The 22,493-nt window shown below is 51.6% G+C and overlaps 1 protein-coding gene across 3 annotated transcripts in view; it reads right to left on the bottom strand.

Annotated features, from left to right (window-relative positions):
* The window catches only part of VAC14 (VAC14 component of PIKFYVE complex), a 104,572-nt gene that overhangs the window by 26,385 nt on the left and 55,694 nt on the right, over positions 1 to 22,493 (bottom strand). For all 3 annotated transcript variants that reach the window (XM_046681585.1, XM_046681583.1, XM_046681584.1), the window contains one exon: positions 14,545 to 14,677. In XM_046681585.1, the coding sequence (XP_046537541.1) occupies positions 14,545 to 14,677 (133 nt within the window). The remainder of the gene's footprint in view (positions 1 to 14,544; positions 14,678 to 22,493) is intronic.

The following is a 22,493-nucleotide window of genomic DNA, read 5'->3' as shown; positions in this document are numbered from 1 at the left end:
GAGGCAGCCAGGGGCCTGCCCCTGGGGTGCCCAGGCACTGGCCTCTGGGCTTCTGAGCCAACTGCACTACATCCGAAACACCTCCTCCCCACCCCTACTCCCACCCAGTTCCTATTTGTCTTTCACGGCTCAGGTAGACAGCATCTCTTTCCAGAAGCTCTCCCATACCCCTCCACTGGGGTTGGGCATTCCCCCACCCCATCTGCTCCCACAGAGCACCATGGCTGCTTGTGTTTGTGGCTATCCTTCAGAGGGCAGGGACTAGCTCTGCCTGCTGTGGTGTCCCTGCCGATGGGCACTGGAACAGGTCTGCTCACTGACAAATGGCATTTCCAGGCCCTTCCTAGGCCAGTACAGCAGCAGCCCCTCAGGGGAGGGGGCGGGGGAGACTCTTATCTGTCCTCGCTGGGGAGGGGCCAAGCGCTTGCTCTCGGCAGTTCCATTTTCCACTCAGAGACAAGGACTCTAGCTTGACAGCTGTGGCCTAATTTCCAGGGCTATACCCTGGGTCCTTATTTTCACCCACTTGGTATTTTTCATTCCTGAAGCACGGGGGATGGAGAGGGATTGGGGGTGGGGGAGGTGTGGACAAATGGAAGAGATGAGTGCCGTGGGGCTGGAGGAGTCAGGCATCCTGGGGAGGGAATGTGCCAAGAGGGAAAGGGGAGAAGGGCCAAATGGATATATATTTTTTTAATTTTAAAAAGGAAAAAAAACCTCCCAAATCCTACCCCCTTAATTTTCCCCAGTAAGCATTTTCAACAAGGTCACAAATGCACTGGCTCTATAGATTTTTGGCTCCAAACCACATTTCAGGCGGCCTTTAAAAGCCAGTTCTTGGCGTAGCTTCAGCTGAGCCTGAGGAGAGGGGAAACTAGGGCACTTTTATGCTCTGAGAAAACATCAGATCCAGGTCACAGCTTCCTGGCTCTGCTGAAGCTGTGGGGCACCCCCTTCTCACTGCCCTGAACCCAAGGACCCCTCCACCCCCGTTGTTCACTCCAGAGCACAAATCACAACACTGGGGCACACATTTCTTAGTTACTTGTCGCCTGTCTGCCTATGTCACTAGACCACCACAGTGGTGAAGGCAGGGACTGGCTCTCAGTCCTGTGTGTGACCAGGGCTGGTGCGGGGCCTGGCACACTGCAGGCGCTCCAGGAAGAGTCACAGAACGGACCTGTGGGGAGTGAACCTTTGACCCTTGCCCCCCAACTGGGTTAGCCCAAGCTCTTCTCTACCTCCTACAATGCTCCTGTCACCCCTGAATGCCCCATCTGCGAATGTGGCGGCTGGCCCAGGTCTGCCTAGCCCAGACTGCAGCATGAAGGCAAATATTCACAGTAAATAGTCGCTGGGAAAAGCCCCCGACTCCACCCCCCACGATGCAGCAGACAACTTCTAGTTTATGGGGAGGTGCAGTGCTGCAAACGGAAGGAAGCCAGAGAGACGGGGTGAGCTGGAGGCCTAACTCCTCGGATGCCGTCCCACTCCCCACTCGCCCCCAAGGTGGTCTGTGGGAAGGCTGGTCACACTCGCAGCTCCACCCTCCCCCTGCCCACCTTTCTGGATGGATGGAGGCTTTGGCTGCTGGGAGAGTGGAGAAGTGTCACTCCTTCTGCTGCCACCATGTGGGCCTTCGCTGGGGCCTGCTTCACACCCTCTTCAGTCAGCATTTGAATCTAGACCATGGAGTGGACACTGGTTGGGTCTGCCTCCCCAGCATCCATGGTCTGGGATTCTGGTTCCAGAACTGTGACTTCCCATGAACAACTCCTTCTGTGTCTGAAGCTGGGCACACAAGCCCGCACAGGCATTCTCTGGCCACAGTGACGGGTCCAATGAGACTCAAGCCCAAGACTGCTGCTGAAGGCTGGGATGCTAAGGGACAGGAGTGAGCCAAGAGCTGCTGGTGGCCATCTTGCCACTGGGCGGACAGCCTGCCCGGGATAGGGCTGAAAGAGGAGGAAGAAGAGCCGGCCATGGAGGCCAGAGGTGAGACTGAGTCCTGAGGACACGAGGAGGGCTCTAGTTGTGGACTTCCAGTTTTCAATGAGCCAATCCTTGTCCCTGACTGCACGCTACCTTTATTTTGTTCAACATAAGGGTGAGAACTGGTTTTCTGTCATGTGCAATCAAGAGTCCTGACTGGGCAGCTCTGAACAGGGTGGGGTCCAGTCAGGGGCAGAGGAAGGGATAAGCCTGGGGTCAAGTGTTAGTTTGCTCAATGGTTTTCTCTCTTAGTCTTCCCTAGGGCACACGAGAAAGTGACAGTCAACCTTAGGACATCCACTTTCCAGGAGGAGCCTGAGGGGGTGGCAGTGTACTGCATCAGAGGAAGCAAGGGGCTGGAAAGGCGCGAAGAGGTGCCAGGCCCAGCTCTGCGACCACCGACCCACCCACCCACCTCCCGAGCTTTCCCTCCTTCACAGGCGCAGAGAGGCTGGATGCTACTTATCACAATTACCGTCCCAGTTGCTACTGGTACTGACTGCACCGTTACCAGGGGCCAGACACTCTTGTAAGCATTTTCTTGTTATGTCATGTCATCCTCCTGAGGATCAGTAGGAGATGGTGATGATCACCATCTTCATTTTCCACGTAAGAAAACTGTGCTCAAGAGAGCAGCCTCTTTCCTCTGGAGAGCTGTTGTTCCCTACTCCATATGGGGGTCTGTTAGGGCTGCCGCTCACAGAACCCTGCCACTACCACTCCAACCTCGGCGGACACATGACCCTGCATGAGCCAATCAGAGCTTCCCTGGGAGCATAACTTGCAGGGACATGATGGCCATGTGATCTGGTGGCCATGCCTTTGCTGCTTGAAGGGACCAAAATAGCAAGGCTGATCTCAGACAAGAGCCAAGAAGCGAGACGGTGCCACAGGGAAACACTGAGTTCCTGGGTCTTGCTCCCTCCATCTTGGTCTGGCTCCCTAGGCTAGTCAAGCCTCCTTGCTCAGTTTGGTGCCTTTGATCTGGGTTCCCACCTCCTGCCACTCAGGGTGCTGACCAACACAGTTAGATCAGCAGTTCCTAACTCCAGGCTGCAGAGCACTGCGGGCCCAGCTGCAAGAGAAGCCCCTGGGTTTCAGTGGGGTGGGGGAATGGAGGGTGGCTAGGAATCTTTGCTTTTACAAAACACAAGCAGGCTGGACTAGGTGGCCTCCAAGACTCCGTCCAGAGCTAAGAAATAATACGTCTGGGTTTTAAGTGGATTGTACTCAGTGTTCAGTTCACTAAGAACACTTAAGAAACAGCAACCAGAAGCAGGCAGCTTTATGGGTAGTTCTTAGGAGCTCCTAATGCCCTGAAAAAGCACCACAAAACAAAAAGTGCTAACTGTGAAGAAAAACTGATCACCTGGACTACATTAGAGATAAAGAACTTCTATTCATCAAGAGACACTAGTAAGGGAGCCATAAGGCATGCCACAGAATAGGAGCAGATAATTACAGTCTGTACATCTGAGAGAGACTCAAATCAAGAATATATAAAGAACTTCCACAGGCCAATAAGAAAAGCGCCGAAAACCCAATGGGGAAATGACTCCAACAGGTTCATCACAAAAGAGGATATCCAAAAGGCCAACTAGCAATGAGAGGTTCTCAACTTCAAAGCAGAGACTGATAATAGCAAGCGTTGAGGAGGATGTGAGCAACTGGAGCTCTCACACACTGCTGATGGGAGTGGAAATTGGAGCAGCCACTTCGGACAATATCTACTAACGCTAAACATACACATGGTCTCTGATGCAGCAATTCCTAGGTGTATATCTAAGAGAAATGTACGCATATGGTATTTCACCAAAAGACTTGTGAAAGGATATTAATAGCAGCATTATTCCTAATAGTGTCAAAACGAAAATAATCCAAATGCCCATCAATAGCAGAATGAGTAAATAAATCACAGTATCTTCATACCATGGAATACTCTGCAGAAATGTGAACTACTGCTACATCTAACACAAACGAATCTCATAAACATGAGGGGGATCAAAAGAACCCAGACTTTGTAAAAGAGCACAAACTGTACGATTCCATTTACACAAAGTTCAAAACTGGGTAAAACAAACTATGGTGTTAGAAGTCAGGACAGTGGCTACTTTGGGGAGGAGGATGGGGTAGCAACTGGGAGAACACATGAAAGGGACCTTGGACGCGGGACATGCTCTAGTGTCATGCACCAAATAACGACATTTCAGTCAACAACACACTGCATATATGATGGTGGTCCCATAAGATTAATTCCATCTAGCCTTGCTGTGTAGTAGGCTATACCATCCAGGTTTGTGTAAGTACACTCTATGATGTTCGCACAATGACGAAATCACCTCATGATGCATTTCTCAGAACACATCCTCATTGTTAAGCAACGCACGACTGCACTTCTTGATCTGAATGCCCATTACATGAATGTAGACAATTAGTGAAAATTAACTGAGCTGTAGTACATTTATGATTTGTGTACTTTTAAATAGTATGTTGTTCTTTGACGGAAAATTTACATTAAAAAGGCCATCACAGGCATCGAGGGATGGAGGGAGGTAAGGCAGCCACACTGCCCTGATCAGGTGAAGGCAAGAAGACAGATCTGGGACACTGAAGCAAAAAGTGTTCTGTGGTTAAGAAAGGGAGAGGGTGGCTGGCCTGGTGGTATGGTGGTTAAGTTCGTGTGCTCTGCTGTGGCAGCCCAGGATTTGCTGGTTCGGATCTTGGGCAGACCTACACACTGCTCATCAAGCCATGCTGTGGTGGTGTCCCACATACAAAAAAATAGAGGAAGAATAGGCACAGATGTTAGCCCAGGGCCAATCCTCCTCACAATAAAAAAAAAAAAAAGAGAGAGAGAGGGCTTTGCTAAAGAGATGGCAAAATAGAGCTGAAAACAAGTCAGAACTTCCGGAGCTATAGCAGAGCTTCTGAGACATGTTCTCTGAAGCAATGTGAAGGGCCAGGAGCCCTCAAGTCTGCACGACTGTTCTTCCTTCACAAGGAAGAGACTGGATATGCAGATGGCAGGTCTGGGGCAGAGGGCCCATCCACAGCCATGAGTTTACTGATGACAAGGCTGAGGGTGAAATGGAGACATCAGCACCATTATAAGGCTAAAGAAGCAGCTCTCTGGGGGAGCAAAGCAAGGAGGCTCAGGTGGCCCCCACGTTGGGGAAACTGGTCACGTGACGGCAGCATGTGCCGGAGGTGGTGCATGTGGCACCCTTTCTGAGGAAATGGAGAAAGAGATGCAAAACTTAGCACTTAGGAAAGCAGCTTCTGAAAGAAGACAGTGAGAGGCAAGGCTTGAAACAGACAGCACAGGATGCTCAACAGAGGACTAGAGGAAAATGAGAGAGGACTTTGCAGTGCACTTGAAAGGCATCTCAGCTCAGCTTCAGAGAGACGGGCTAAGGTGAATGATGGAACAACTGTGATAAAACCGAAAGGGAAAAACAAATAATCTGAGAGGAAGGAGGGGGTGAGACATGTCCTCTTGAGCAAGAGTCAAAATGGAGATTTAGACCAAAAAAGACATTCATTGTCCAAATGCCAGGCAGTTCCAATGAGATTATGTCATCTAAATATAGACAGGAAGTAGGCCAGGATAATGGACGGGCAGGAGTCTGGAGGCTGGGGGCCCAGAAGGAAGACCGGGGAGGACACGCAGATTTACTCAGTGTTTCACTGAGGTGACAGCCAGCAGGATGATAACCCTGGGAGACGATGAGGAGGAGGAGGTCACATCAGGGCAGGTCTTGGTGGGGATTTTCTGAGGGTTAATGACCCTGGGTGGAAGGGAGATGGCATGAGAGAGCACAGCTTCTTTCCAATGAGGGCTGAGGGAAAGCAAAGTCCAGACTGGAAATTGGGTATTTTCCCAAATGGCCTCCACCACCCACTCTGGAAGACAACAAAGAACCTCAGTCCTGGGGTCTCTGGATGGCCACACAGCACCCCCATAGAGCATGTCCCAAGACTTGGGGTCACGGAGTTGGGAGCAAATGTTCTGGTGCTACAGGGGCATTAAAAGATATGACGACAGCAACAGACCCAGAGCCCACACGCTCCTGGGAGCTGAAGCTGCAAACTTTTAAAGAAAGTTCCATTATCCACTACGTATCCCAAGAGCCTCTTTGGTGGACCATGGCAACCCAGGTTATAAGGCAGACTTCCCGTGGACTGCTTGCTCCGTTTTTTTTTTTAAAAGATTTTATTTTTCCTTTTTCTCCCCAAAGCCCCCCGTTACATAGCTGTATATTTTTAGTTGTGGGTTCCTCTAGTTGTGGCATGTGGGATGCCACCTCAGCATGGCCTGATGAGCGGTGCCATGTCCGCACCCAGGATCTGAACCGGTGAAACCCTGGGCCGCAGCAGGGGAGCATGCATACTTAACCACTCGGCCACGGGGCTGGCCTGTTTGCTCCTTCTTAAGGGCTTGTGCTTGCTGTCTAAGGCTGGATTCAGCGCCAAGGTTCCCCCAGGCCAGGCTCCTTCAAGGCAGGAACTCCCCTTCTGTGTGGAAGGGGCAGCTGGTCTGCACAGTTCACAAACGGTATGTGACAGGAAACCTTTTGAGCATTTTTCTGAAGATGGGCGGAGGGTGTGTGTGTGTGTCTGTGGATCTTTGTGGCTACCTGCTAAAGGAAACCACTCGTGGGGAGAGAGGGGAGAACCACACAGGGGCCTCCAAGGGCAGCTGAGGAAACCTAAGCTGAAGTGATATCAGGATAAAAAAGAGCTTCCTGAGGAACGCGTTCTCCAATGGATGAACAGGATACACCCTGTAACTGCTGTTCTAGAAGGAGTTTAAGAACACTTTTACAACTAAGGACACTCATCTGTCTGTCCTGGCTCAGATGCAGCCCTACCCCAAGGAGGCAGGAGGATGGAAATAACTTCTAGGGGCTTCCAAACCTGCTGCTGTTTTGTTAAGATGCTACATTATGATACCCATCAGCTACTTGCTAATTAACCAAGCTGTCTGACTTACCAAGGTCAAAACTTTGTTAGTTTCCTGGCATCCTTAGGTAAAGTATAAACAGATCCAGAGAGTACTGCAGATCCCACTCGGAAACAACCTCTCAAGCTCAGAAAGAAATTCATTAACAAGTTCTCAGTCCTGGCAACAGTTCCTGACAATCGCCCCCAAGCCCTGCTGGCTGCCTGAGCCATCGGTTGGGGAACCGATGCTTCTCGGGTGTGTAGACTACAAAGAAAGCGCTTTTAATCAGAGGCTGGAAAGGGCCCCAGCAGGAGCCAGCACCCATATGATGAGGAGTCCAAAAGGCATGCCTGTGCAGTGGGCATGGAATGCTTCCTGAGTCCTTACCCCCACCACAGGGGTTTCTAGACACTGGGGCCAATGGCTGGCTCTGTGGGAGGAGGGCTGCTTGGGTCATGTGGCCTCCCTCTGTCAAGTTCACCTATGACCTCTAAACTCCCACCAGCCCTGCTCAAAGTGAGTGGGCCCTGGGCCTCCTTTCAGTCCCATATCACATGGATCCAGGAGGACCCTTGAAACATGGGGACGCTTCTCTCTAAAGCTCCCCAGACTTCCACAGCACACTGTGCAGGGCTCCCTCTGGCCAGCACTTCCTCTCCTCCTCCCTCACCCCAAGTTGGACCTAATTAATCCCAGCCTGGCCTAGCAAGGCCCATCACACGTGGTTTCCATTTTCCAGAAGAAAATATATCACTTCTTACAGGGAGTGCCAGTGTTTATGACAGTGTGCTCTACAGGGCCAGTGTGGGGACTGCTTGTAGGAGGCAGAACAAAGCCACCAGCCTGCCTCCAGGTCCCCTAGCCCTCCCTGCCACCCCTGGCACCCCTGGGTTACAGATGATTCTGTGAGGTGTTGGGATGCTGGCGCTTTGCCATGGATTAGGGACAATGGAAATAGATTGGCTGAGCTCTCCGGGCTACCTGAATTTTGCCCTTCACAAGGACATCTTTTTACCTTTGAGGGCAAGACTCTATTTCTCCCAGGCAATCTCCTCTGGCCTGTCAGATCGTGCCTCCCTGCCATTCACATTCCCTCACCATTGTCCCCAGTTAGGTGATCAGAGCCAAGAGCTGGTTGTGCAAAATAGCTTCTGCCACACACTCCCTTTGCTGTCCTGCATCTCAACAAAAGCACCCCATCCCTGGCTCCAGCAGGGGAAAACGACTATGAAAAGCTCCAGAAGGTTCACACAAGGAGCTTGGTAGACTGATTTAAAGCCTGCAAGAAGAAAAGCTTCTTCTGAGAGGGAAGTAGGAAATTCCTTGGAAGAATTCTTCCAGCCCTCTTCAATGTCCTGTCCCCTTCTTCTCAACTGGGGACCCAATCAATATAGTTACAACTACTAAAAGATCAAAACCCGCCTGCATTCTGGGTAGGTGGATCAGGGCCTCTTCTAGCAGACAGACTTAGGTTGGCGCTTATTTGTCACAGCAATTTATTTTTATTCTGAGCAAATGAATGCAATCCATTAAGGGCGAGAGGAAGAGAACCGGCCTCTTAGAAGCTCTCTCCTGCAGGTTCAGGCCAGAGGCAAAGCAAGCTTTTCTAAAAGGCCATTTGAACCTGGGATCTGGCCTTGTCACTTTACTTGGATTCATCTTTCATTAGCATCAGCACAATGGGCTTTTGGGGGCCTGGCCAATACCCCCTGACAGGTAAGGTAGCCCTTATAAAGACAAAGACAGACAGGGTAAAGGGGGTGTATCAGAAGCCAAATGGACTCCAGAGGCTGGAGGGGATACAGACAGTGAGGAGGGAGCTGGGGTTGGGAGGGATCAGCAGTGGGGGGGGGGGGGGACTGCCCCAACCACAGTGGCCATTTGGCACCAGGCAAGGGCCTGTCTCACAGGCAGGGTGTACAAGGACAGCAAAATGGAATTTCCCAATTACGGCATGAAAGAGAGCTTCTTCTCAAGGCCCTTCCCCCGGGCCCTGCAATTAAAAACACGTCCAGCTTCCAGTGGCTTCCTAGGCTTGGGCTCCCCTGCCCCCCACCCACTTCAGGGGCCAATCAGTTCCCTATTCCACTCACCCCCAACACAGAGCTCTTATGCAAACCCAGGACACTGGGGGAGGGGGAGAGGGGAGGGCAGGATTAGCAGGGGGACATATTAGGGACACTGAGCATTTGCTGAATTGGAGAGGCTGCCAGGCCTGTCTGTATCAGAGGCGAGAGGAGGACCAGAATGAACCAGAAGCCTTACTGTGGGGCTTCTCAGGGGCAGGGTCTCATGGAAGAAGTCTTGTGACTGTTTCCCCCTCTCCCACCTGGGGCCCCAGCCTATGGTCTTCAAACGCCCACCTCATCTGAGGGAATCCCTGTCCCTGGGGAGGGCGCTCAGGACCTCATCCACCATCAACTGGGCTGGTTGGGGCTGGAGCCCTTGAGTTCACAGCACAGTCACTGGTTAAAAAGAATGCATTCTCTGGCAAGTCCTCTTTGCAAGGCAGCAGGGAGGAAGAGAAGGAGGGAAAGGCATAGTTGATCAAGCCAAAGGACGCTGGCCAGAGGGCCATCTTGGCCGACAGAGTGGAGCATCCTCAGACTCGCTCACTTCCCACACAGAAGCAGGCCTTGTAAAGATCACAGCTGTTGGATTATGCTGGAGTTCATATCACAGCTTATCAAAGAGGCTGCATTTTCTCCCTCCTCTCCTTTTCTCCTGAGTATGAGTGGAACAGTTCATTGGGAAACAAGCCCTGTGCTTGTTCTGCCTGCACTGGCATGGAGGGTGGGAAGAGGCTGGAGGAGGGAAATGTACACGAACACCTACTTTGGGCAGAGTTGTTTTAACGGGGCCGGGGCTGGGCCACTGGTGGGTGCCCTGGTGCTAGGGCAGCAGGCCTGGTGTGCCAGAGCCAGCTCTCAGCACAGGAGGTTCAATTATTTCCCCCCTCGAGTCTGGTCTCCCCTCCCCACAGACCACTGTGGGAGGCTGAGGATGTATCATGAGGGGAATAACAGCTCCCCTTTATCAAGTTGTGCTGAGGGCTGTAATGTGCATGGTCTTATGTAACCCTCTGCAAAATGAAAAGGCAGGCGCTACTATCTTCATCTCACAGTCAAAGCAAAACGGGCTTGGAAAACAGCTAAAAACTGGAGGAACTGGGATTTGAACCCAAGTCTGTTTGACTCCAGAAGCTCCGCTGTTAATCTGGCTCCCGAGTGCCTCTGGGAGGCCCATCTACCCCGCTCCTGCGAAGTCCTGCACAGGAGGTGTGGGAAGGGCTGAGGGTGCCCAGCACTAGCCCCCTTGCAGTACTCCCTTGCCCCACTTCTCCAGTACCCCCGTCCCCGTCTTCCCTTCAATTGTAGGCTGGGCCAACCCTGGCAGCCAAGTGAAGGGCCTGGGCCCCAAGAAGGTCACAGTGAGTCTGGCTGAGATGAGGTTTTGGAGCCACTGGCTTCCCTAAACTCAACATGCATCTAAACTGTAATGTCTACCAGATAACAAGGCCATTTGCACACAGAGAGGATGTCCGACTAGCTCAGGGCCCTGGCTGGAGTTCGGGGGCTCCACTCCCACCCCCCATGGAGGTGCAGCCTGGGAAAGCCGTGTGCAGGAGAGGAAACGCTCCTGGGTCCTGAGGGAAATCATGCATCCTTCTCAACGCCAAGACCCCCACCAGATGTTCATCTTCAAGAACTCCGGATGCCTTTGTCCTTCTAGAAACGGCAGCTGCTCCTGGACCCTGAGCTAAACACACTACTGCAGAAATAATGGCTTTTCACTTATTTGCCAGAAGAATCTCTTTCCTGTCTTTCTCAATGCTCAATCTTGCGGGTTGAGAGAAGCAACTTATAGTTTGCGTAACACCCGAAGGAGAGGGTTAAGAAATCATTTATTGTGTTTCTTATTAGGCCTGTGACTTCATCTCAGCACTCTGCATGTACCATTATTATGCTCCTCTTTAAAGACATCAGCAGAAAATAAGGAAATGAAATGAAAAGCAGGCAGGCAGGCTGACACTCCTGAGGGCTGGTCCCCAGTAAACCTCTGCTGAAGGGCCTGTCTGACCATGACAAGGAGGAGGAAGCATGTGTCTTCAAGGTCTCCTCTATGTCTGATGCGGTGCTGTGTGCCCTGAGAGTCCAGACTGGGTGGCCTGGCACGCTGGCTTAGCAGGCAGCAGGTCCACAGAGCTGGTGTGGCCCAGAGGAAGAGGAAGCTGGGCCAGGTGGCTGTCAGTTATAACATGTAATAACAGGTGCTGGGGAGGCTTTTAGGGGGTGGGGGGTGGCCGGCTGGACAAACGAAGCAAAGGACTGGGAGGGACAACACGTGTGAGGGGGCCCAGTCACAAGGTTCCTTTTGTTGCAGCCCACTGGGTTCTTTCTGCTAGTGCCAAGGGCTAGGAGACCCCTGTGGCAATGTGGGGTGGGAGTAAGGCATGGCCTAGAGGGTGGTCCAGGAGGGGTGTGACCCCCGGAACAGCGAGTGATTGTCATGCTTGATACACTGAGCCCCAGAAGGATGAGGAGGGAGGACCCTCTGAGAAGCTGGGCCCCAGGTGGTCCCAGCCTGCAGGTTGTACAGGGCCCCTCAAGGTCCCTGGCTCTGCACTCTCTCACAGAAGGGATAAAGCGGCGACTATGGAATTAACAGAGTGCAGGAGTCCGCAGCCCAGCTTCATGGAGCCGGGCGAGCATGTGGCTTCCTCTCATTTCCCTTCTGCAAAATGAGGATTCCCATCAGCCCAGGATGCCCGGAAGACACGGCAAAGCATGCAAGGCCTCACTGCCCTCGAGGCTGTAAACAGTGGTGGCTGGGCCACCAGCTCCATGGAGGCTGGAGTAGGGTGAGGACCGAGGGCGTGGGGAGAAGGCCCACGCGGCCCACACTTCTGTTTGGTGCCACCTGGGGATGCTGCTTCCTCCCCTGAGCAACCTCTCCCCAAGCCCCTGAGGGGGCATGTGAGGCTGCCAGAGGATGGAAAACCCATTATAGCCCAGTTCTCCAGAGAGGAAACGAGCTACCAATTCCTCGTTCAAAGGCCTCTCTCTCCACTGGTTCCCCGGGCGTCTTCCGGGCAAGGACTCATCAAGAGAGCTGATACCTCTGCAATTTGGAAAAGCACACTACGTTAACTGTCACTCATGTGGGAGTAGCCCATCATTTTCCTGGTTGGGGGGGTCTTAGCACTACATCTAATCTCTACTTTGATCCCTGACCGACTGTCCAACTTGATGTGAAGAAAAACCACAGAAATCTTTCTCTTTTGGCCAATAAGGCTACGAATCCATTTCTGTCCCTCTGTAACAGTGGTTCTCAGGTGATTTTGCTTCCCAGGGGACACCTGGAAATGTCTGGAGACTCTTTTTGTCCCAACTGGGTGGGTGGCGGTACTACTGGCATCTAGTGGGTCGGGGCCAGGGATGCTGCTCAATTTCCTACAGTGTGTAAGACAGCCCCCACCACAAAGAATTATCCATCCCCAAATACCACCAGTGCTGAGGCTGAGAAACTCTGCTCCATAAGAGCTCAGAAAAGTAAGAGGACAGTGACATGCTGCTACCACCACAGAAACACCTCTTGGTGGTCTAGACCGTCAGTAGCCCCTTGCTCCCAACAGGTAGGGACTTTGTGGTCCTGCTATTTGTCCTTCTGGCCAGCCAAGTCTGTCCTCTCCTGTGACTCTGTCCTTCAGCCTGGCCCCATTCCCCAGGGTGCCCTCGAGCTAGGCCCTGTGGCTCCCCTCCCCCTGAAAGGCAGGCAGCCCTGGATGAAGCGGTCTGGGCTTGCTCCCTCCATTGCCTTGTCTCGCACTCCTTCAGCTCACTCCTACCACACCCCCTAGGAGACCCTCTTGGGGCCTCATCTCTCTCATGGTCTCCTGCCATCCCCCCCTTTCCTCTGCTTCTTCTGACCTCTTGGGCCATTCTTCTCAGCCTCCTCTCCTGGCTTCTCCTTCTTTCCCCAACCATGACACACTGGAGCTCCTAATGGCTCAGCCTCAGGCCCTTTCCCTTCCCTCTCAGTCCCTCTTACACTGACTGTTCTCACTCTTTAAGAATGAAAGCTCCAAAAGGCCAGAACCATCTAGAATGGCCCCTCGCAGAGTCAGTATTCAGTAAATATTTGTTGAATGAGTGAACAAGTGAATGACTACCCCATCAATGTCCAGTCTTGTATTTCAGGCCCAGGTTCCTCTTTTGAGAGACAGGTACAGCAAACTGCTTCTTCAACTCAAACATGGGACCCTCCTCCCTCTCTGCTCCTCTTCCAGGGCTCCCATCTCAGGGACTGCCACCACCAGCCACCTTGCCGCTCACACAAGAGTGCCGGGTGTCACTCCCAACTCCTTCTCTCCTCACTCCCTCATGCAATCAATCACCAATCAATTATACTTCTGACTAATTCTTGAATCCCACTGCTTCTGCCTATCCTCCTACCAAGCTGCCACCATCTCTCACTTGGACCACAGCCAGCCAACTGGTCTCCCACACATCCATCCATCTTGCCTCCCTCCACCCATTCTCCCCAGCAGCACAGTAATCTTTCATTCCCCTGCTCAAACCCTTTCAGTGGCTTCCCGCTGACCTCTGAGTAAGGTCCCCAATCCTTAGTGTGGCCCACAAGGCTGAGCCCCTCTCTCCCTTGCCTTCTGGTTTGTAGCTAAATGAACCCTCCATGCTTTTTCTTGCCTTGAAGCCTCTGTGCAGGCTAGACCCTCTGCTGGGAATCCTCCTTCAATTCCTGGACCTCCCGACGACCTCAGGAGCCTCCCTGATTCTTGGGGACCACATTAGTCTAGTCTGTTCCCCAAGCACCCTGGACAGCTTCAGTAACCCCCATCACCCCAGACTTCTGATATCACAGGTCAAGGAGGGGAGTCTAGATACTGTCTTCCTTTTTAATCCTCCTCGGTGATCTAACACGCAGCCAGGGCTGAGAACCACTGCTGTAGAGCATCTAGAGCCACATGACTATTCTGGAAAACTCCTCTGCCTGGCTTGGTTGGGAAGCCTGGAGAAATGTGTGCCCCATCTAGATTTTGGTGGCCTGAACGTCACTCTTCTGGTGACCATGCTCCTTGGAGCTGCATAGGAGGCAAAGGGCCAGACCTGGCCATGCTGCTGGTGATGACAGTTCTAGAGGCCTTGAGCCACTGGGGCTGTGCAGGACTAGGCTCACATGACTCAAGAGCCTGGCTCTGCCAGAGCCACTGCTGCCACCAACTGAGGCCAAAAATCCCAGCAGGTGGGTAGCCAAGTACAGGCCCATTTCACGTTCTATCTGGCTTACCTACTTTCCTCCCCAGAGACTCTGATAAAGATGTTTAATGAGAGGATATTTAACCTCAAGGGAAAACAGTGTCTCAACAAGTGAAAAACTATTCACTTGTTTGAAAAATGGCGACACTGACACGCCTCACATCAGTAGCACCAGCAACCTGGCATGAAGGAGGAACCTTCTTCAAGAACAAATGCAAAGGTCAGGAAGAGGAGGAGGGAGGGGGAAAGAGAAAATGGTTGCTTCAACACCTTGCATGGCGTGAGGATGAAAACCCGGGCTGTGAGAGGAGAAGGGATGCTGAGGCTGACCTGATGATGAAAGCGCCTCTGACCTCCAGGAGCTTCCGTTCACTGCTGAACCTCTTGAGAAGGTTGATCATGAACTTATAAAAGTAGGAGTTCATGGTGGGAGTGGAAGGAGAACATTCTAAGCCTTTGGTACCTGTAGAGAAAGGAACAGAGCCGGGATTTATTCTGACCATGTGTCCACAGGGTGATGGGATCCCCACAGAATATGAACAATTGTAAATGCCAAAAGGTGGTGGTGGTGGGGTCTGTGTGTAACAATATGAGGGACAATCTTCAATCAAGGGCCACAAGTCAACAGCAAAAAAGCAGGGACTATACAAGTACGGGTATTTTCGATCCATGGCTGATAGAACTCGTGGATGGCGGAACTTGCAGATACACAGGGCCGTTTGTATGTACAAGTAAATATAACTTTACTTAGTGGAAAAATACCCATTTACCTGTCCACCCCTCCAGCCAACCAACAATCACTTAGTGAACACCTCCTATGTGTAAGACCCTCTGCTAGGTGCTATGAAATTTAAAAAAGAGCAAAACTTTTACTTATTATCCCAATCAATAAAATACACTTGAGCTTTATTTTGGCCAGTTAAGGACAAACAACAAGTCAAAGAGAAAAAAGGGTAAGACAGGCACACAAGCTCAATGGTCAACAAAACCGACAAATCCACCAGGCAGAAGCCACACTCCTTTCCCAGCCTGACTTCAGAAAAAGTAAATTATGCACACACCCACTAGATTAAAGACAGCACACGCTGACAAAATGTTACCAGGTGTTTTAATCTTTACCCAATGTTTTGAAATCAGACATTCTTCCTCCTCTTTGGGTGAAGATGCTCTTTTAGAGCAGTTCTCTTGAAGACGTTTGGAGCCCCCAGTTGGCTTTAGAACCAGCACATTCGAGGTCTCCCTCTGAGATGTGTCCCAGCTGGAACTACACTGAGGGCTAGGTGCAGCCCTCCTTCCAACCCCACCCTGGCACCCAGTTCCCTCCATAAGGCATCCAGCACGGAGGGGACCGGGGCAGGGTTGGCAGAATATTTGGGTGATCTTGATGTAGTGTATTCATACATCCCTTGGGTCTCCCCACTCTTTCCTTTCTAATGCATGCTGACTTCAACAGCACTGTTGGAGAGGGGTTAGTGATGGTAGGAATCCCCACTCCATCTGCCCTAGGTATTAACAGGGCTTTTTTTTTTTTTTATAACAGCTTGAGATATAATTCACATACCATAAAGTTCACCGTTTTAAAGTGTGCAATTCAGTGATTTTCAATATATTCACTAAGTTGTGCATAAATCACCACTAATTCCAGAACATTTTTATTACCCAAAAAGAAACTCCATACCCATTAGCTGTCACTCCCTATTCTCCCCTCCACCGCCCCAGGCAACCATTAATCTACTTTCTGTCTCTATGGATTTGCCTATTTGGGACACTTTGTATAAATGGAATCATATAGTATATGGCTTCCTTCACTTTGCATAATATTTTCAAGGCTTATCCATGTTGTAGTAAGTTCTGTATTCATCTTTATGGTTGAATAATATTCCATTGTATGGATACCATATTTCATCCATTTGTCAGTTGGTGTACATTTGGTTGTTTCCATTTTTTTGGCTAAGAATAATGCTGCTATGAACATTCATGAATGTATGAACATGTTTTCATTTGTCTTGGTTATATACTCAGGAGGGGAATTTCTGGATCATATGGTAACTCTTACGTTTAACTTTTGAGGAACGACCAGACTCTTTTCCTCAGTGGCTGCACATTTTACATTCTTACCAGCAAAGTATGGGGGTTCCAGGTTCTTTGCATCCTCATAATACTCGTTAGTTATCTGTCTTTTTGATCACAGCCATCCTAGTGGATGGGAAGTGGTATCTCATTGTGGGTTTGATTTGTATTTCTCTTATGACTAATGATGTTGAGCATCTTTTCATGTGCTTATTGGCTATTTGTATATCCTCTTTGGAGAAATGTCTATTCAAATCCTTTGCCCATTTTAAAATTGCGTTATCTGTCTTTTCATTGAGTTGTAAGAGTACTTTATACACAGGATACAAGTCTCTTGTCAGATACATGATTTGCAAATACTTTCTCCCATTCTGTGGGTTGTCTTTTCACTTTTTTTTTTAAAGATTAAAAAACATTTTTTTCCCTTTTTCTCTCAAAGCCTCCTGGTACACAGTTGCATATTTTTAGTTGTGGGTCCTTCTAGTTGTGGCATGTGGGATGCTACCTCAGCATGGCCAGATGAGTGGTACCCTGTCCGTGCCCAGGATTTGAACTGGTGAAACCCTGGGCCATCGAAGCAGAGTGCGCGAACTTAACCACTCGGCCACAGGGCCGGCCCCCATCTTTTCACTTTCTTGATGGTGTCCATTGAAGCACAAAATTTTTAATTTTGATAAAATCCAATTTATCTATTTTGTTGTTGTTGTTTGTGCTTCTGGTATCATATCTAAGAAACTACTACTTAATCCAAGGTCGTAAAGATTTACTGATACGCTTTCTTCTACGAGGTTTCTTTAGTTCTTACATTTAGCTTTCTGATCCATTTTAATTTTTGTATTGGTGTGAGGAAAGAGTCCAAATTCTTCTGCATGTAGACAGATATCCAATTAGCCCAATATAACATATCTTTTTATTTTACTTTACAGATGCTTTATTTATTTCCTATATTGTATTTTTTCCAGCTTTATTGAGATATAGCTGACATATAACATTGTGCAAGTTGAAGGTGTGCGTGCTGATTTGATATACTTACATATCGTGAAATAACTACCGTGGCATTAACTAACACCTCCACTCCCTCACATACCTACCATTTCTTTTATGTGGTGAGAACATTTAAGATCTACTCTCTTACCAACTTTTAAGTATATACTACAGTATTATTAACTATAATCACCATGCTGTACATGAGATCCCCAGAACTTACTCATCTTCTAATTGGAAGTTGTACCCCTTGACCAACATCTCCCCAGTGTGATATCTTAAGAGTCAACAGTTACCATTTATTGGTATGCATGTCTAATCCCTTCACACACAGTATCTAACCTTCAAAATTCCCTTGAAAATATGTGCTATGACTATTCTCATTATACACATGGAGAAGCTGCGAGTTAGGTTGAGGATTACCCAAAGTCACAGAGCTGGTGAGTGGTGGGGTCCCTGACTCCAGGCAGCTGGTTTTCAGAGCCCACGTTCTCAGCACCTCCGCCATGCTGCCCATCTCTCAGGCACTGGGGTTTGGGCAGGTTTGGCGTTTGCAGGCTGGGAGGTGGCACCTTCCTAAGCAGGAGGGCAGAAGATGGCATAAAGACCAAAGCCAAGGTCTTGGCAAGACTGAGGACCCAGAGACAGGGACACTGTCAAGAGCTGTGGAGAAAGCACCTGGTTGCAGCTCTCTGGGAACTTGGGGAGGACACTGGGGGAAACAGAGTGGCCGACAGAGGAATCTAGGGTGATCACTTTTAGGGCTGGCCCCACTTGGGCCCTGGAGCCTGTGAGAGTCATGATTTCCTCCCCAGACCAGGGAGAGAATGGCCACTCACCTGCATGAAACAGGCACAGTGTGAGGGGTTCTGGGAATCAAGCTTGGCTGTGTGAGGGTACATGAGCTCCTGGAAACATCAGCCCAAAGCACAAAATAAGAACGTGCAGAACCATCCAGAGTACTCCAAGTAAGCCTTACAGAGGAGCTCCTCTGGGCTGCCGTCATTAGACGCCAGTGGCCAGGAAGCAGTAACACTCTACCCCCAGTTGTTCTCTTTCCTGAACTCAGACTTCCCTTATGTCCTCGCATGGTCCTTATGGAGAAGTGCCTGGGAACTGGAAAAGGTGTGTTTCTGTTTTGCTCTTCCCAGTCGTGAATTATTCTATGCGGATTCCTACCAGGAGCCACACATTCAAACTACCACCCTCTCCTGAGAACCTCCTAGCAGTTCCTGCGAACCATGCAAGGGGTGAGCCTTGAGGGAGAAGCCCAGTTCAAGGGCCGGCCTCACTGAACTTCTTGTTTGCAGTGTGTTGTTCTGGGTTCCTGCCTGGAACAGGCTGGCCCGGGAGGTGGTGAGTGACTCTGGAATGGCAAACAGTGTCTGCTCCCTGGCCCAGGGGGCTGTTTGCAGAACCAAGTGTCACATTCTTACAGATCGAGTTACCCCAGGCCCAGCTGGGGCTGATCTCTGAAGAGGTGGCTGCGGATACAGCTGTTGAGGAGGCCAGCTGCCTCTCAGCCCCTCCTCCGCGTCCCCACACTGAGAATATGAATTTAGCTGTTCCCATGGACGCCGGCTGGAGGTGCGCATGGACTGGAACGCAGCTCACTTCAGTCTTCTCCTGGGTGCTTGTTTGTGATGGTTCCTTGTGTTCCTGTCCCCTTCTTGCCTCTGTATGTGCACCCCTGTCCCGCACCCCTGTCCCGATCCATTTCCAGGCCTAGGGTCGAGTAGGCTCCAAAGTATTCCAAAGGACAAAGGGACCAACACAGGGACTGACCATAAAGAAATCCTCCTGAACCGGGGTCAGAGTCTCCATCCCCAGGGGCTGGGTGTTTTGGGCAGGGATAGTCTGGAACGTCTCTCAGTGGGGAGACTTCAGATCTGGGACAATTTCACAATGCTCTGTTGGGAGGCAGGGAGGCTGAGGAGGAGGGGGGGTCACCTGTGATCCCCCATACCCCCACATTTGGGGAGGGAGATAGATCTACCCACCTCTCAGCTGACAGATTGGCTAAAGATGGCAGAAGAGAAAGTCTGGGGCTGCTCTGGACACATCCCCAGGCTCCTTAGCCACAGCCCACTCTGGGCCACACAGTCAACTCTCAATGTCCAGGCCTGAATGGTGGCCCCTGGAGCTGAGACCCTCGGTAGGAGAGAGAAGGAGGGCAGAGTCATATCTGGGAGAAGCCATGGCAAGTGACTCACGTTCTCACAGTGCAAGGGTTGCTGGGAAAGCTTCCACAGCTCAGTCCTCCCAGCGCTCCAATATTTAGACTACAACGAGCAGGAGGCTGGGTGCAGCGTTCCTGAGGCTCAGGCTGATGGGCGCTTGGGGGAGCGGCCTGGGGCCTGGCCTGCTCCAGGCCTGTAGCTGTCAGGCAGGGCCTTTCGCTCTTCAGGCTCCCATCTGCCAGGCGGATTCTGGTCAGGGCTGCTGCCCTTGAGAGGAGGAGCCTCTACAGGACAGGGCTGGAAGCCCTGGAAAGCTACCTGAGATCCTGGCCCAACGGGGTAGAGACGACAGGTCTGGGCAGGGCAAGCCTCTCATGGCGGGGGAGGGCAACACTTGTGGGTGGGCTGGTCCAGGATGGGGCACATCTCAGTGCTCACCATAGACAAGGGAAGGCCTACTTGATCTCTTCCAGCCTCAGTTCCCACTGGCCCACCAGCCACTTTTCCAACTAATCAGCCCTTCAGGCCCAGTTGGCTTGAGATGGAACCTGAGAGATATTCTCAGGCAGGGCTCTGGGCATGGGAGGAGGAGATAGGGTGGAGAGAAAACAAACTGACTCCTGGAGTGTTACCATAGGGAACAACAGGCCTCTCTCAACTGAACTAACTTCTGCCTAACCGCAGCCTGTTCCTCCCCACGGGAGCTCACAGCGCCCCCATGGGCTTCTTCCACCCACCTCATCAGCACACTTGACAAGCACGGCTGGGAATCAGCCTCCTTTCTCGGCAGATCGGCAGATCGGATAGGGCAGAGCCAGGACAGGAGCCCAGCTCCCAGATTCAGGGCACGCCTCCAGCACTGCGCTCTGAGGATCTACTGGGCTCAGACGTGGCATTACTGACAGCACACAGTCTTCCAGGTCCATGGGAGATGGTGGGCGAGCTGCTCTGGCAGGGGCCCCAAAGGTGGGGAGGGGAGGAGGGAGGGCTGGGAACAACCTGGCCATGGGTCTCAGGAGAGAAGTGCCTTTTGGGTGGCCAAAGAGGGCAGGATTTCCATTCCCAATCCTGCTGAGAACCAGTCCCCCAGCCAAATGCTGAACGCCGCTTTGCCTTGCATTTCTGGTCAGGAGAAGCGGGCTCTGGCAGGAAGTTCATGTGACTGCTGGCTGGCTGGGGGGCAGACAGATGCTGCTGGGAGCACTGTGTATACAAAACCAGGCCGGTGGGGTGGGCGGCCGGGGAGCCAGGCCTGCAGATGTTACTAAGTGAAACCTGATGTGGCGACATGAGAATCTACAGAATGTCTCACAAACAACCTTTCCTGGGATGTTTTGGATTGAATTTTGTGGCTATGACGTGAAGGAGCCTCACATGTCAGGATAAAAATAGCTCTGGCCTCAATACACAACGCGAGTTACAGTTCAACAAAACCAGATGCGAAAACATTAGCTGCCCAGTCCAGGCCTGGCAGGGTCCCTGCTCTGCTCCTCGCCCTCTGTCTACCTCCCCCATGGGTCAGGGCTCATGCACCTGGCCAGCCTCTCAAGTGAGCATCTGGATCCACTGCCCTGGATGGATGTGGGGGAAGGGCCAGAGGAGTCGGATCAGATCCAGGTCCTGCCACTGACTGGCAGAGCAGTCTAGAGGAAGTGACACCTTCTCCAGAGCTGGTTGCTATCTGTGAACCTCACAGGGATAAGGAGCATAACGCTGTGCCTGGCACAGGAAGTGCTCTGAGGAGGGGGCTGCGTGATTGGGAGGCTGGTATGGAACCAACAGGAATGGGGGGAATGGGCAACTTCCAGAATCAAGGGGCTGAGAGAGAGGGAGGCCAAGGCCTCTTGTGAAGCAGGGTCTCCGGGGGTGTGCAGTCTGCCGAATCGGAGGGCCCAAACCCCATGGCTGTGTGGACAAAAGGGTGGTTAAGATGTGCAGCAATGGCATCCTCGGGACCCAATCCAAAAGGCAGTCACTTTCTTTTCTGTGGGCCAGCCCAGCTGAGGTTGGGAAGCCCTCCACCCTGGGAAGTCACCCAAATCTAGGAGGCTTTCCAGCTGCCCGGTTTGGAGCAAGAGTTAAGCTACTGGGCTACAGCAGGGCCGGGGAGGAACTTGAAGCTGACAGGGCAGTGGAGGGGGCTGCATCAGGGAGGAGTTGTGCTGCTGCCGCAGGAGCAGGGCTGGGGCCAAGGCCTCAGGCTGATCAACAGCAATGGGCCTGGGTTGGAAGGGGCTAGGCTGTCCACCGGATGACAAGTGAAGGCCTGGGCAGGGGTGCCAGGGGAGCCTCAGATCTGGTGTTGGTGACGGGGTGATGGGCCCTGGTGCCTGCTCCTTCTGTTATTATAATGAACTCTGAAAAACAGGCACTGACCCTTACGGGGCGCCTGATGCTGGGGACTCAGAGATGAGAGCAACAGGTTCCCGCGGTCTGAGGCGGTGCTTCTCAAACTGTGAGGAGCACAGAAGTCACCTGGTGATCTTGACAACATGTGATTCCAAGTCTGGGGTGGGCCTGAGTGTCTCAATTTCTGATGAGCTCCCAAGTGACGCTGAGGCTGCCACAACCCACACTTTGAATAGCTAGGGTCTAAGAGGTCACGGCCGAGAGGGAAACAGATGTGAACTCAGCCCCCACACACAGTGTGGCAGGCGGGAGGCACAGAGGCCACAGAGAGGAGCCTGACCTGGACTATCCTGGAAAGCCGCACAGCAGAGGGGCCACTGAGCTGGCCCGAAGCACGTGTGAGCTCTTGTAATAAGAAGGTTGGAAGCAAAGGCAGCACCTCACACATGTGGGGGATTTATCTCAGCTCCCTCCGTGTAAGGAGGGCCCAAGCATCCCATCACCCAATTTACAGGGGAGGAAGAGGTGGCACTGAGGCAGGACACTTGCCCAAGGTCACAGGATAGGCAGGGCAGAACTGGGCTGTGAACCTAGATCTTTCCAACCTCAGCGCCCATGCTCTTTTATGCCTGAAAAGAGTATGTGGGAAGAAGGGCCTTTAAGGCTCAAATGGCAACAGGCAAGGCTTTCTAGAGG

This window comes from Equus quagga, chromosome 13 (genome assembly GCF_021613505.1).
Source record: "Equus quagga isolate Etosha38 chromosome 13, UCLA_HA_Equagga_1.0, whole genome shotgun sequence".
Lineage (NCBI taxonomy): Eukaryota > Metazoa > Chordata > Mammalia > Perissodactyla > Equidae > Equus > Equus quagga.
This window is presented reverse-complemented; position numbering and strand designations above follow the sequence as displayed.